At 35.1% G+C, this 17,376-nt stretch overlaps 1 protein-coding gene across 6 annotated transcripts in view; it reads right to left on the reverse strand.

The window, feature by feature from the left end:
* LOC134137921 (regulating synaptic membrane exocytosis protein 1) overlaps positions 1–17,376 on the reverse strand; it is a 192,244-nt gene that overhangs the window by 38,481 nt on the left and 136,387 nt on the right. For 2 of the 6 annotated variants that reach the window (XM_062571073.1, XM_062571074.1), the window contains one exon: positions 4,985–5,217. The exons of the other annotated variants lie outside the window; for them this stretch is intronic. In XM_062571073.1, the coding sequence (XP_062427057.1) occupies positions 4,985–5,217 (233 nt within the window). The remainder of the gene's footprint in view (positions 1–4,984; positions 5,218–17,376) is intronic. 6 annotated transcript variants of the gene reach the window in all.

Consider the following 17,376-nt stretch of genomic DNA (forward strand, 5'->3'; position numbering starts at 1 on the left):
AAAGGCTGTTTGGAAACCTCACTTCTTTAATGGTTAAGGACATCTGGTATTTAGCGTATATGAGCTCTGTTCTTCTGTTACAGTCAAAATGCCTCTTCTCCCTCTCTAGTCCCATGGAGAGAAGAGTAATTCCTTGTAGTCTCCCCTCTCTTGTTCCTTGCCCCAGTATAGAGAAAAAATAGATATCATTTGTTAGACTAAACAAATATTAAGAGCTTCCTCCCATATGAGACGTTTCCCATTCTTTTAACCTCCGTATTCTCCTTCTCTGCATTTCTGTCACCTTCACCTGTTTGCAACTGGAGTAATGGGACCAGGACACAATGTCCCAGGCAAAGTCTCACCACAGCGTCTTGCATGTTATCATTAATGCTTATCAAGCAATGCAAGTGGAAAGCTAGCCAGAACACTGATGTTAACGGTGTTCAGCACCTTGGAAAATAAAATCAATCTCAAAGGGCTCATATTTTGAAGAAACAGAGCCCATGTCTCAGAAAGCTCACCAGTCACATCGCTGGCAGTTTTATTCTTATTTCTCTCAGAACTGCCATTTTCAGTCTTTCTATCTATACTGGTTATCATGTTCTGATGCCTTAACTAAGCAAACACTCCTAAACTGTTTTGTAATTCCTTTTGAATTCCTTTCTCACTATTTTTGACTCAAACTTGATCTCTATTACAAGTGACTGAAGAGTCAAAAACCTCTAAAACCCTCAACAAAGCAACGAACACAGGCATCCATCCTCCCAATTTGCCTTAGAGAGAAAAACCTGTCTTCCTTCCCCAGTAGGCAACTATTTCAGGTTGAATATGTCGCAGAAATGTGACAGTATGTTAATCCACGGTGCAAGATGGGCAGTTACGGTGGCAAAATGTTTGCAAAATACTTTAAGTATTTAAAAAGGAAAAAGGGTGCTCTTAACAGCAGATGACCTTTCTGAGCCCCTTTCTGGTGATCTTCATACCAGTAGGGCCCTGCACGATTACTTCTTCATTTACGGTATAAATTCTGTAATACTCATCTGTGAGATTCTTCTAAAAGTAGTAGTTTCTATCTATTGCAAAACACACCAAGAACCCCAAACCAAAATGCAGTATGATCAACATGCCCCTAAGTCACTGTTTGGAAAGAAAATTATAATATAAAATGTCCATAGGAAAAGAGAGAACTGTGTCACAAATCAAGACAATAGATGTGGATGTCATTTTTAATTTCTCAATGCACTGTGAATTCTATCCAGAATTAGTGAATATAAATAAAATTCTTATAATTTAGTTGCTGTAATTATTTGAAAAATCTGCAGTTAAAGGTTTATAAAAATTCAACAAGCAAAGACATAAAGCTGGGCAAGCTGTATTATAAATAAAGTATTACAAAATACAGCAGGGCCTGTTTTTATGGTATTTTGTTTGTTTGTTTAGCTATGATAGCATAAGCAGATCTGGAATACGGCCAGCAGATTGCAAGTTTTTTTCAACAAACTAAAAAATGTACCCTATTTGTGGGCATGGTGAGCAAACCATATGAAGTAAAAATTTCATTATTTTAATGTACCATTACAAAAAGCGTTATGAAATCTGTAGGAATTGAAAGGAAGGTGAAATAGAAGTATATACTTTTCTTTGCAGATTTATGGAAAATTGAAGAATGATCTTTCACTAACAATCCTATAAGGTATAAACTTTGCAAATAATGTTTTCCAACAGCATGGAACAAGAAGGGATACTTGCATAAAATAAGATGATCATGGATCCATCTAAATCTAATATGCAAGTGTATCTGCCACGTTTATGCACAGAGGTTCATGTGTGTATATCTGCATATACATGCATGCACAGGCTCACACACACACACACACACACACACACGCTTCTCTTTCCATTTAAAGAAAAAAGATTCCTGACCAATAACTACCTAGCAGCTATTTCATACAAACCATTTCTATACTTACATAAGATTAAATATACAATACACTATAAGCAAGAATTTTCTGTAAAAAGTGGCATTCAGCCCTTACTGATCATTTTTTTCAAATGAAAAATGGAATGAAAAGTTTGAAAGATGAAAGTTGATTTACCAGTTTGGAGTTTACTAGTAAACTGCAATATTCAATTTATGTGTTCCTCCAAAACATGAAACCACAGATTTTCAACAAATATCAAACCTTTTATTTCTAGTCTTCTGTTTTAACTGAGTTCTCAGAAACAAATGTGTATGTAAATCATGAATATTTTTTTCAGATATGAAAGTCTCAAAAAATATTGTTTCTTTTTAAGTTGCCTGAGCAATTCAGGAAAAGTAATGGAGCCTACTCATACATTTCTGCATTTTTTTTATACTTCTTTAAAACGCATGCTCCATGTCAACAGCATACCTTCAGCTACTGAAGATCTGTAGTAGAAAAATATCTGACACCACTTTTGTGGAGGTCTGTACACTCGCCTACCAGTTTTAGTACTTCAATATGTGGTTATTAGAACTGATTTTCATATCATTAATCTTAAGGGTCTACTTTATAGCATATCGGGAAAACACTTTTTTTTTATTGTGAACACTGGCGGTAGTATTCAGTTAGCTAGGCACCGCACATTAAAATAAATCAGAATCGTTTTTAGATTCCTCTTCCCCTCATGTACCCTCTAACCTCTAGCCCAGTAGCAGCTTTTTAAATCTAAGTCATGATCCTGAGTTTGTTTCAAGTGCTATTTAAACCACCTGAAAACAAAATTCCCACGGAAGTAAAGATCTGTGCCTTGAACAATATTTCATACATTAGCCTTACAATCCAGGACAGATGGGTAAAGCATTTAGACAGAAGCAAAACTATGTTACTCTGGAGTTATTTACCTCACAAGGCCTCTCTGGCCAAAAAGCCTTTTACCTTTCATCTTTGAAGGAAAGTGTTTCCCAGATTTAGGATATGATTATTTTGTCTCCAACACTGAGTTTTCTTTGGAAAAAAAACAATTATCAAGTCTTATGTATATGTTAACCTAAAAAATGCATTAATTTGACCCACTGATCTCTGACATATAATTAAATGCAAAAATATTGGCTGGTAAAATATGCCACATCCTATTTGCTTTCATTATACCACATTTAGTACTGTTTGCCTGAGCCAATGGAAGGCAAACTAAAAATCACTCTCAACTCTGTTTTACAAAATTGAATAATACGTAATCATACTTCTTGTATTTGATTTGGTGTTTGCACTACATTATTACTTTAGGGTAAGGTGCTCCATTCTTTCCAAAATTCCTATTGCTTTGAAAATTGAACCCAGTAAAATTGAGAAGCAGTGTTATCTTTATGTGAAAAATGGGACATCCGAACTTTAAATAGATAATGTCAAGATATGTTCAGAAGTCATAGTTTAGATTTTAAGTTAATTACTATCTTCTCTGAGGAGTAAAACCAAAGGTTCATGAAATGCAAGTTATCCTAAATCGAGTAGTTTCCTGCGCCTTCCCCTTAATCATACAGCCCTAATTCCTGGTCAGAGCTCAACTACTGAGTAGGATGGAGCAGAGATTTGTTCTGGTACAATGATTCGTATTTCAATGTGATTTAGGAGCTAAAAGGAATGCCAGATCAAATCATAAGAATGTTCTGTAAAATAGTTAAAATATTTTGTTCTATACTCAGTGGAGTAAAATGTCAATCTAAAATACTTGCTCTACTATAACATCACTTTTTAGTAGTTAAGAATCTGTTACTGATTCTGATGCATCTGAGATAAAAACTTACTGTATATAACTTTCTATATTCTTGTTTCTACATTCAGGCAGAATCTAACGATCCTACTGCATTACTGAGCAACAAAATATTAGTTTCAGTTCTGGGCTTCCAATAGGCCTACTACTTATCTCATTCAGGCCAGCTGCATGATTAAGTGCTTTCTCGCTTAAAATTCATAACTGATTAGTGTAGAAAAGTATCAAAATCTATTTACCAAACCCGACTGAACTTTACATTTTGAAAGAACCACTCCTATAGCTCATCTGGCAAAAAAAGAAAAACAAGAAAAAAGGGTGAGATATTTTATGATACGAATAAACAATATCATTACTTACCTCAGTTTAGATTATCCTTACTATGAGAATGGAGTGCTGCAATATGATTGCACTCGATGCTAGGCTGAAGCTTTTTTTTTCTTTTCTTTTCTTTTTTCCCCATCTCTTTCTTTTAGTAAGAAAGAACCCTTACGGTCAGATCCTGCTCCAACTGAAGATGAGAACAAAAGTCTTCACTGGAGTTCAGTAGGAGGAGGATACACACTTTAAAACATATTTTCTTTTGTGTCTGTCTGTATGAGCTTTTTTTTCCTTCAGGCCACTAAGATATGATGCTTTTAAGATTTCTGAAGTAGTAATAAAGAGCCGGAACTCTTATGCTCCTCATGAAACATCATGCTGTAGTCTAACTTAGCTGAATTCATTGATCCTATTTTGCCAGTGCTGTTTTCAAATAAAATATTGGGCTTACTCAACTAAAAAATCAAAAATAGTTTCTTAAAATATAGTTTTTGGTATTGCAGGTATAATACTTTATATAAATTACATAACTGACATTCATTTGCTCAGATTTCAAATCCCCTATTTGCACTCAACTATCCTGCTAAAAGAAATTTCATATAAATAAAAGACTACTCTTAGCCAAACCATTAGCCACTGTTGATACCCACATGTACCTCCTCGTGTTTCTTTGCCTACTATAAAACAAAACTTTTAAGAGAGAAACACATTTTTTTATTGTTCAGAACCAGGAAGTTGTGACGGTACATATTGTAAAAGATGTTTGTATATGATTTGTTGTAGATAGCTAATGATCAGACAAAATTAGTATCTCAAAAATCCTTTCAGAGCTGGAAAAGCTTCTCCTGAGAAGACTATATCCAGATCATGTAACACAGATGCCACAGATGAAATAATGATAAACCGTGCTTGGCGAGTCCTGTTTCCAATCAGCACGTGCCTCACTCACCTGTCTGGCTAAGCTGAGATGTGCTCCTGCTCCTGCGAGACACTATGGCAACCACTTTGGCACTAAGGCTGGAACGTCTCTTCTTCCCACCTGTTCCCACTGTACCGACAGCCGTGTCCGACTGACTCCCGTCATTGTGCTCCAGCTTGTACATCTCGCCGCTCACGCTTGTGCTCTTAGTGATCCTCCCGGATGTCCCCATCCGTCTGCCTTGCATTTTAGGGGTAAACGTACTACAGCCACAAAGTAAAAATAAACGTGTTAATTTGCTTGTGTAATAGTTTCCAAAACAAAAAGCTTCTCATTAGTAAATTAATTTTAAGTCTTGACACATTTTCATTTATTTGATTCACAAATATATGGTTAATTTGATGTTCCTCAGACCATACCTTCCCACCATCACAATTTATTCTTCATTTTCTTCGGGGGGAGAAGGAGAGGAGAGGGGAGAGAAAAGAACACTTCCCTGAAATTTTTTTAAGTTACTGAAACAAAGAAACATGACATTTAAAGCCACCTGGAACCCTCCTGCATGTATCTATTGACTATAGACAGCAATAGAACAGTAATTGTATTGCCAGAGAAAATGAATATGGGTCAACCACATCTAGGTTAATATATGTATCTTGTAGTTGTTGTTCATAAAAGCCTTAAGACCCAACAGATAAGAAATTATCATCTTCTATGTTTTCATACTTCACAGGAAGAAGAGAGAAAATAATCAGTAGTATTTTCTACACTTTTGCTCTCTCACTTTTTTAAAAGTAAATGTAACAGTCCTAGTATGCAAGAAAAGTAATTTTCAGGAAAAAACAATTAACAACCCAAGCGAACTTCCATTAACTGACAGGGAGACAAACTGCTCTGTCAGTTCTCTTTCATTTTCCTTAGCTATCTCATTGCATTTGAATGTTTCTATATGAATTGCATTTCTGGTCCTGCACGTTGCACTGAATGAAATATTCAGAAACACCTTCTAGAGAACAATCTCATATAGGCGCAGGACACGCTAATATACAGTCCTGAGAGCACTAAGACCAAGTGGTACCATAGCTCTTATGGCGATACTAAGTTAGCTATCACTCTGCAGAGACCTAGAAATTTAAAATGTAGCCTGACTCACTTCAGATGTAGTCATTAAATCAGTTTCAGGGATTTTAAAAAGTAACTCTATATTTTGAAGTCAAATGTAAAGTCTATTTGTTGGAGGACAGTCATTTTAGAAACCTCAATTCTCTTCCCAGTAGATGTCATGACCTCACCTCCCATCACCCTAAAAAAAAGAAAGAGTGTGTAGGCCTGGGCTACAGTTTCAGAGAGCCAGGAAATTTTGCCAGTGAGGAAGGAAGGATTCTACAGAAAGAGGAACTGGCGTGTGGTGAGGACCTTACGTTCTATGGATCTGGACCCTGTTACAGCTTAAATCAGCCCTGTCCAAAGACAGATCCTAGGGAAGCATGAAATGTTATATATCTAAATTGTATTTTACTTACAGTTACCAAGATTTAGTAATGTGCAACTATATGTAAGAGAAATAATAGCCAATATTCTTACAAGAAGCAGTAGGAAAAGTAACATCTTTGAATTAATGACACTCAAAAGAAAGATAATTATCTTTCTCTGTACAGGTATTTATCTGTGTTCAGCACTTAGTATCTCCTCCTATTAACTCCAGATAAAAAATACTGTTTTGCAAACACAACAACATGCTGTGCTGCATTGCAGTACTCACAGATACATTTTAGAGGACCACCTGAGGCACACTGAGCTTAAAATGGGCTTGTTATTTGTTGTACATCTCGGCCAACACACACTCCCTCACATGCAGATGTGTGCGCGCACGCACACACACACACACACACATCACACACACACACACACACATATTCAAGGTAAAAATGCGTTAGAATATTTTCCACTTTCAAAATAAGAGAGATTTCTTCCTGAAAGCCTGTAAGAAGTTATAAAACTCAACAGATCAGATATGAATGGAAAGAATAACACCACATTTTAGGCAAATATTAAAATGAATGTGTGTTATTAAAAAGGACATTTTTGCCTGCAAACTCTTCTCTCATGGGTAGTTCCTTGGCCTGTACTAGTAAGAGTTTGTAGAGCTCCAATGTTCTTGACTTAATGAAAAATACATTTTCTAAAATACTTTAATTCTGTGCCCACAATTTTAAATTCAGAGGGTGCAAACAGAAGAATTAAATACTTTAGCACATGAGGGTTCCTAACACTCCTATTTTGCCTCAATTCTACGTATAATATCTGCATTATATGAAATTTTCTCATTAGTGACTGCATATTCGCAAAAGCTAAGTCATAGCTTTCTTCCTTTCCAGTCCATAGCTTGTATTGAAGTAACAAATAAAATAAAAACACTGCTTTATATATCTGAAAGTAGACTTCTCCATGGCAAACTTCAGTCTGACTGGCTGAAAAAATGTGCGATGCAGAAACAAAAGGTTTGGACATGCAACGTTTCTGAAAAGAGCGTCTGTCAGAAGCATATCTGCTATGGTTGAAAACACTGTGCATTGCAAAAACCACAGCCCGAGGTTACTAGATCATTATTAGATGACTGATGGGAACACATAAATTGCTCAGATGTGGATCAAACACTTAACTCATTTCCTTCAAGATATTGGTGATGCAATATATAATAGAAACACTTCTCATGAATCTCTTTCTTGTATGTTATTTTATATAAAATCTGTTTATTAACATTTGTTATTAGTGAAATTTACTGTATATAAATTATTTACTGTATCTATTATTATTTACTGTATATGGGTAGGAATCCTACCCATCCATGGTGTTCAGCTTCTCATACACCTCAAACAGCACCTGGGGAGGAAGACAGCACATGCTAATGCTGATATCGAGGTGTGCGAAGGAGGCATGGCTAACCAGCATGCCAAATGAAGCAGGTAACTGGAGTTCCTGTTTCAGGCTTTCATTCACTGGGCACTAACATTGTTTCTCTCCCCAGTCCAGCTACTAATTTTGACAAAATCTTAGGAAGATCTCTGTGGTCTCTACATTTCTTCACAATGGACAGCTAATGAAAAGCTATCAAACAAGATTTTCTTGGGGGAAATAAATAATCTTTTCTTGACTTTAATAAAAATTGTCTGTAATACAGTACACATGCTTACTTCACAGGCTTCATATACTACTGCCTTTTAAAGTAGTAATGGTCACTAAATAATAAGGTTTTTGTTGTTTATAGAATGACATAAACTCAACTTTACAAAATACCTAAACTAGCAGTTGCTTTTGTTTCAAGTATACACATATTTCTTTTTTTCCCTTTCCACAAACATTGTACATGAAGGAAATATGAGTCATGACTGCACAACATCTAAGAACAAAGTAGTCATTATTCCTCAAATAGCAAATTGATTTAAAAGCAGTGATGAATGTCACAAAATTTTCGCTGAAGTGCCTGCTAAAAATGATGAATAAAATAATTTTTCTGCGATTTAAGAAGAGTTAGGGAAATTCAGCTTTTCAAAGTTCATTGGAAAGATGAGAATTCTTAAGTTAAATCTCATCCATTAAATATTTTAATACTGCGTGGGGCCATTTTGAAACACTTCAATCACCTTTTTAAAGTAAGTGAATATTAGTCCAGCTGCTGTAGCCAGGTAGCATATTCACAGAATGAAGGCTCAGGATAAGCATCTGAGCACTGCATAAGTTGTTCTTTACCTGGGCTCTGACTTGACAGAAAGGCTCTCTCCTATTCTAGCTAGAAAATACTAGACAAGCTTAAACAAATATTGTTCAGCTTGTTCCCAGACTGAACAGGCTGAAAAATTACTGCAGGCGGTGTTCACTCCAATTCTTTTCTAAATAACAGCAGATGCAACTCTTCCTGGATATTTAACCTATTAGAAAACAAAAATCTCCTTAGTAATGGATTTCAGGAGATTTGGGGCTATCAGTGGGACAATTACTGTTTTCGAGCATCTCCTACCCATGCTGCAGTGACAGTTGTTCACATTAACACTTGGTTCAAATCCTCTAAAACAGGTTCTCAGAGTATTTGTAACCTGTCTGGAGCACATATTTATATGTCAGCAGCAGACACTGAAGCAGAGCGTGAAGAAACTTGGTTCTCTGAACAGAAAATATCTTTAATCCAGACTTGCAAGGTTTGCTTTTTCTAGTTCTTCTTCACTTCTCTAATAAGGTCATCAACTACCTCTTAAGAACTTAACTGAAATGAGTAATATGTTACTAACATACCATCACTGTTTATTGAAAAAGTATACATAATATATATTTTTATATATACATATGTTTAAACATACTGTCCTACATGGTGTCAGATACTGGTCTATAATTCTACCACAGGATTCTGACTACAGTCAGAAAATCATAGAACATTTTCTCTTTAAAGAGAAGTGATGTAACTACCTTTTATACTTATCCAGAATGAAAATACAGATAAAATATACAATGTTATAATACTGCCTGAATAAGCGATCAACCGGCAGCAATGGTTCAAAGTGGTATGAACCAATCCAGGTATTCAAATGGAGTTTTAGCTTCATAATTCAATACACTAGAGCTTGCCAATGGCACTCCTACACCCTTCAGGTTCTGAATGACAGGTCCCTTCGCCTCCCCCGGTGAGAGGACGAGACCCCACCATACCCATGCTCATAGGCATGGGCATTCATTGCTTTGCTTCCCTGGAGGAGGTGGCATTTTGCTATTCCCAGCAGAATAGCCAGTGGTGAAAACTGGAGGGGAAAGAATCACAGAGGCCTCATTTTGTGGGGGCCTACTTCCTACTTTGATTAGACATGGGTAAGTCCTTTCCACTAGGGCTCAGACTAAATTTCAGTGACTATTTCTGTGGTGCAGATGATGCCTCATGTTCAAAGCATTTGGTAGTCATTTTGTTCCCATTTTGACCCATGGAGTTCTTATCAGTTCTGTAACTCTGAATTTATGAATCACTACCTTTCCAATAAAGAGGGAGAAAATTGCAAATACTTCTGTTGACCTGTATTTTGTTGGCATACGAATTTATAGAACATTATTATTTACAGCAATAAAGATTAAGGGACAGCAAAATCTGGCATGGAATTAAAGAAATATTTGTTCATTACACTACTGACTATACTGAATTTCAAGTGTTTGTAAATATAATAGAGACTAATGCTAAGCTATTTTTATGACAAACCTTGCTTTTCTGTGCAATGAAGCTCCTATTGTTGATGCGCTAATCTTACATTTATTAATCTTGCATTTTCTAATGAGAGTTTAGGAGTTGAGTGATATCCACCATATGAGAAATAAGAGCTGATAATTCAATAAACAGGAAGAAAATCCTATTTTTTCATGTATTAAGTTCCTAATTCAAGGGTTGTAAATACTTTCTGATTAATTGGTAAATGATTTTTTTGAAGAACTACATTCATCTAAGTTTTTCATTCTTTGTGAAAAATAGAGGGACTTAGAAATTCACCTAAAAAAAAGGGGGGGGGGGGGATTGGGGAATGTGGAATTCAGATTAACCTTGTGCTTGTTCTTACCATACAAATATCAAGTGCTGCTTTCCTTGACTTAATTAAATAAGTTCTAGTACGAACAAAACAGCTATTAGTTTTCTAGACCAGAGCTTAAAGGGATAGGACTAGAATTCTGAATGTCAAATCCTTCAGCTATCCACTTCTCATAACTAAGTAAACAGGGGAAAAGATTAAGCTTCCTTTGCATCCATCTAATCTCTGAGCTAGTTTATACTTTGTCATTAATTCTGACAGTTCCAAAAGATCTGGCATTTAAAATTCAGTTGCCTTACACCATCTGATTGGATATATTTAGAACACAACATTTTTCCATTGCATTACTGGCTACCACTTGGAGAAATAGCTCTTTGCTCAAACTGTTACCTTTGTCAATACATTTAGAGTTTAATTTATGAAGCAAAAGACCTGCATGAATTCATATATTTCCTTTTGCATTTAACTTTTCTGATAATGGTATACCTAAAATCTTATTCTATTCTACAGGATTTGCTGGCATTATTGATGCATTAATTTATATATAGACATAGATTTTTGCAGGCCTCTGGCCAAAATTGATATATTGTTATGTTATGAATTCAATTCAAATCAAGTTATCACTATATGATATATAAATAAATTGAGTTTTCAATAACAGGGCAACTGAGACTATCATCTCTATTAATATTCTCTATTTCTAAATCAACTACTTCATCTACATTTTTCTTTAAAATTATTGCAGCATCTTTAGCAAGCCTTTCAATGACTTTTTCAGCAAAAATATTTGATGTTATTTTTAATTATTGGCACAGTAACATCATTAATGTGTATATTAACAACGGTTATACACAACCATTTGTGTATATTAACAATGGTTATACACAACCATTTGTATATATTTTGTACATCTTTTTTATGGACAGAACTTGTATTTCAAAAATACTAGAATGAGAGCATGTATTTGTATTTAAATGTTAGCTCATCCTAAACAGATTATGTTCACTGACAGCTCCCTCTTTTTTACCAGGGGTCATTTTCAGTTTTCAAACTGCTGATTCTGTGTACTTCTGGGCCATGCACGATATGTTAAGACAAATGAATCAAGTCACCAGCAGTTGTTTCTCAGTGCAAATGTTCTAACTTTGTTCCAAATGTTTTACTGGCATCTTACAAATTCTTTGCTTATTAGTAGAATTAAAAAGGCTTACATGAAAATTATATGTATGTAGAGGATATTATATATCAATTTTATCTTTTCCTGCTAAAGCAAATATTTTTATCTGGATCTGCTATACATGTTGCAACAAGCTTAACATTTCAAAGTAGTCAAGCTTCAAAAATATTTAATACTAAAAAAGAATTTTCTTTCATCGAAGTAAACCACTAGAGCAAACCTCCCTCTGACCTGGCAGGAGAGGAACTGGAGCTGTCCTTCAGCACCGCGCTCAGGTTCTGCCCCCCATCACAGTGCATCCCCTGGGACTAAACTGCTTGTTTGACCAAGGTGGGGGGAGACGGAAGCTATTTTTTTCTGCATTAATCTATGCAGTTGAAATGGAGCTTCTCTAAAATGATATCAGTACTACACAAGGCAAAATGAAAGCTATATTTATATTTCAGCAGTCAGTGCTGTGTAAGAAAAGAGCACTTTTAGTTTTGTCAGTTATTGCATATACCTGAAAGTTTACTTCACTGTGGGAATGAACTATTATGATAAAAACACTTACTGAAAGAGTAGTAAGAGCTAGAAGCTTCCATAATTAACCCTGAGGTAAATTCCATAAAATAAACACAGTAAAAGAACAGTATGGGTTATACTTGCTTAAAATATGCACTGTAGTGTACACAACTATATAAAACAGAAACAAAGCCAGTCAATTATACATATTAAATCAATGTATAGCTGTCTGAATATAAATACCTATCATATATATTCAGAATGCACAAAAAGATACTGCAAAAATAATATGAATTAAAAATATAGTATATAGTTATTAGTTTAGCATTTCTCACTATATCAGTACATAGTATATATCACCTGAAAAACAAAGGTAGCACGACACAGGAAGTTAGAACAAACTTTATCCATAAACTCACCTATATAATATCTGGAGTATATCCTTTTAGAGAAAAAAATCTTAAATGATTAACCATTGCTAAAATTATAATATTTCCTTCATTCTCTTAGACTCACTGATGAATTATAAAGAAATACTTTAGGTGTTTATGCTCATGATCACTCATTTTTACTCCATCCGTTCTTCCAATAAAGCAAGCCATGAGTAAATAAATAATCCCTTGTATTCCTTGCAGTACAGATGATATTTTAACATAAGTTCTTTTCACACAGCTGCAGTTACTTGAATCTTTAGACAGAATCTCTGGCCTCGCCAGCATGAGCCAGTAAGCTTCCTGTCTCTTCTGCTGAATGCAGACTCACGAACTACTTCATAGCCCCTTTGGCACCCTTTTGCAATGAGGCAACTCATGAATACTAATAACCTTCTAAACATTTAATAGTTGTGGACCAAAGGGAAGATGAGCACTCCTTTATAATGAGGAACATTACAGTTCTAAAAATAAACTAAATCTTGTTATTAGTAGCATATCATGTTTAAATAATAAATCCAAACTTTAAATTACCTATCGACAAATTGGTCTGTCAGTCGCAGAATATTTAGCTACATTGCATTTGCTGTAAGATTAATGACAGTACAATTTATGATATTTCATAAATTAATTGAAACATGGTACTTTACAAACCAAAGGACAAACACACCTTATTAAAATTCTCTCTAGCAAGTCAAGGGATTTTTTTATGCCACAAGGAGGTTAGTTCAATGAAATAATAATTTTGTACAGTCTGAACAGTCTGCACTTTGTACAATTGCAGTTACATATTGAACTAGCATGCACATTGATTACGCATCAAATCCATGATATAGCTATTAGAATCTGAAAGTACTTGCTTCTCCTGGAAAGTCACCAAATACAGTCCTAAATACAGCCACTCTTGTAGATCGTACCTGTTTACAATTTCTGTATATTGTCAAGAAGTGCCTTCCAGGAACACAGATATTTCACCTGGATTTTCGAAATCCCTGCCCCATTGTGTTCAATGGGAAAACTCTCACTTATGTTAGGACTATGGAAACTTTCCCCACAGATGTATCCTATGGGAGTGTAACTGGTTAACAGTTAACTGGTTAATAAGATCAGCTTATTTCTAGGTTAGAATGCAGCATCAGAATCAGTTGTTTGAAAATGCCTTTCTCGGTAATACACTAACCAGTGAACTGTGCAAATTTCACAGCTCTGATAGACTTGTTAAAACTAATGTTTCTCAATGAAATGGAGGAATAATAATTCAGAAAGTAATTCCAAAATTAACAAAAATGAGCAAATTGTAGCTATTTTGCAAGACTATTTTTGCAAGTTATTTTTTATTCTTTGAAACAAGCATTGAAATTGTCTGTTCATGTAGGAGTGTCTTAACCATGGCTGTGAGGGTGTGCACACCCATGGTACCACTGACCTTAGGCCAACTAAGCATACAAATAATAAATGGAAACCAACAGAAAAGCAGCAGAAAAGCAGGGATTCTACACAGGGTTAAGTACTGCTAATGCTGACACTAACAGGCCAATGAAATCAAGGTGCAAACAGATCAATTGACTCAAACTAGACTGCAGATAGCCATATACATATTTTTATATCTATATGAAGAATGTATGTATTGTGGTGTGTGGGATGCATGTGTGCGCCTAATACAAAAATGTGTTGGTTTTCAGTCAATTAGCAAACATATAATGCAATTTATTAGAACATTAATAATAGCTATCAGAAGCTAGAATTCAGATTCTAGTTGCTGATCCCACAGATAAATTATTTGGTAAGAAAAATGTGCTGTTTTGCTGTTTCCATATTGCCTACATAAAGGAACCCTCAATGAATGTTCTGGCACTAAACTGAAATCCCAACTAGAGAGTTCAGGAGTTCCTGAGAGGAAAGTTAGGTCTTGGAAGAAAGGCCAATAAGCCGGCTCTCGCTGCCAGGTAATATTAAAAGATATCTCGAAAGACAAGCTGAATGCCATTTAGTTATCTATGCAATTTAGTTATCTATCCAAATACTTCACATATACATAACTGATGACGTAACTCAACTAATGAATTACACTGATCAAAACTAACAAAGCAATAGCCATAATAAATTACCTGAAAACAAATCAGGGGCAGAAATATGCTCAGATCAACAATTTCCTGAATAATTGGTTACCAAATAAAATCGCACTCAGAAAGCATTCTCTCTGTGGACAGTGAGTGAACAAAAATAAAATTCACTAAATCAGGACACTGGCTGGTAAGACATTTCAGAGAAAAATGTTTGAAACTTTTATTGCAATGTTCAGAATAAATTTATGCTCACTATTAAAATGGAGGAAAGTTTCTTCAGTATCAAGAGATCCGAAATAATCAGTTTTTCTTTCTTTTTAAAACTTTAAGCAACAGCATATTATTCTCCCTGTTATAATATGCTATACCACTTTTCCCTCTCTAACGCATGAGGTATTGAAGTACCTGTGACCTCACTGCTCTTCTTTTAAGAAGGCTATGCCTTTGCTATCACGTATATTATTCTCTGTTCCTTAACAAAAAGCAAACTGTAGCAATAACTGTGCAGAAAATAATAACAAAATAAGGAATGCGGTAGGACAATTGGAAAGGCAAAAGGAAACAGTAGAAGGACAAGACTAATGGACAACAAATAAAGGATATTTTAATAAGATAAACAGAACCAAGATGAAGGTAAAGCAGGTGAGAATACTTTGATGTCACAAGCCATGGCAAAAGCTGGTTTCCCATATTTCCTCATTCTAAAAATGACACGAACTGCCTTTAAAAAATGTTCTTATACTGAAAGGCTATGCATTATATTTTATCATAATCAACTGCAATAATTAAATGAAAAACCAATTAAAATAAAAAATATTTTTCAGTCTTTCCAATGATTAAGAAAGGCAGCTGGTAATGTGACAGTTTCTTTGAAAGAGGAAGCATAATTAGATAATTAAAAATACACAAGCAGCGCCTCATACTAGATTTTCCATGTGCAGATGTTCTGAAGGGATTAAAGGCTTCCTCTCCCTCTTTCCCTCCCTGACAGACACATAAAGCAGTTTATAATAATGAGAGATTTTAAAAAATCATTATCTTTAGATAATGAATATTTAGAACATTAATTGCTCTGGCTTCACCTTGGTTTTATGCATAAATGACCTTCGAACCAGATGTTTCCAACTGTAATTAACTGTTTAGGGGGTAGAAAGGATACATTACTATACTTTTAGATAGTTTAGCTTAACTATTTTTATGTGACTTACCTCCATGTCCATCATTTGGAATAATTAATCTCCATACACGTTGAACATTTTTGTCTCTTTAATGAAATTGAGAAATATGGTAGCTAATGAAACAATTTTGATGTCTGTTTTTGAGCTGCAGTGATTTGTGGATAATCATAAACAAAACAGGATTGCTGATTTACTTCAGATAATACGGTGGATCCTTACATTGTACAGATATTAGAGATCGTAGAGATTTTAAGTCCAAAATACAGGTGAATTATCCTGTTGCTTGCTTAGCTGATAGCAACATCTATCATTCAAGTTTATCCGAAAATATGGTCAATTAATTATAACTTTGACAAATATCAACAATTTGGGCAGGATCTTTTTGTGCTTGGTTTCATCTATTTATTCTAGCTGAAATATAGTGAAAAAAATGTCTGGTCATTTTGAAGCAGCTAAGAACCACCCCCTGCTACTGTACAGCAGCATAATAAACAAATAAAGTACTTGTGGCAGTGCATGACTGAAAGATGCCGGGGAGGTGGCCCTTCTATCAGGAACACATTGACAGTTCTTTTGAATAACTACGGAAACTTATTAAATTAACATACTTCAAAACAAAACAAAACAAAATAAAACAAAACAAAAACCTCTCAGATGTTCAGACACTTGGAAGAGATTAACAGTTAAAATATCAGAAGAGTTTTTATTACATACCCATATCGCACTCACTCACAGTTCCTATTGCTAATCAGATTGTACATTCCCTGAACATTACAATTTCAGCTCAAGGATAGAGATAGAAAGTCAATATTTTCCAGTAATTGCTTCTCTTGACTACTGTGCATTTGGGAAACTTGGCAGAAGCTGGCCTATCAAAGATGCAAAAAAAAATTTGCATCTTCTTTGATGGAAATCAGACAAAACTCAAGACAAAGTCACCTGATTAGAGTGCAAAAGAGAATGGAGTTGGACAATAACCTCTGGAAGGAAGGAAACTGATACATGGTGAGACCGAAGTAAGGGAGGAATAAGAAAAATTGGTAATACATTTTTTTCACAGCTTCTTTTAGAGACAAAAGAAGAATCTTTGAGACTGAATACGAGCCTTTCCTCTATATCATCACGTATTTTTATTATTTTATGACCCTGTCACGAGATGATTAAAGTATCTTTTGTAGATAGAAGAGAGACACTGAGGGATCAGTACTAAAAGGGCTCCTAATTCTAGATGCTCAGTTTAAGTTAACTGAATTTCCAGTGAGCGTATTATACAGTATCTAGCCCTCTGTATGTGCCAACCAGTTGCATGACTTCAGCTTCAACAGTGACTGACTACAAACTGGATGTCAAAGTCTCTGGTAGGACACTTGGGGGAACAAAACAACCTATGCAAGCATGTAGCAGCAGCCTCCAAGAGGACAAACCTGAGACAACATCAGCTACCCCAAGGGTATTAACAGAACTGTTCAGTTCTCGGTCGCTAAATAACACAGCCTTGAGAGCGGACT

Source organism: Rhea pennata, chromosome 3, assembly GCF_028389875.1.
Source record: "Rhea pennata isolate bPtePen1 chromosome 3, bPtePen1.pri, whole genome shotgun sequence".
In the NCBI taxonomy this organism is placed as follows: Eukaryota; Metazoa; Chordata; class Aves; order Rheiformes; family Rheidae; genus Rhea; species Rhea pennata.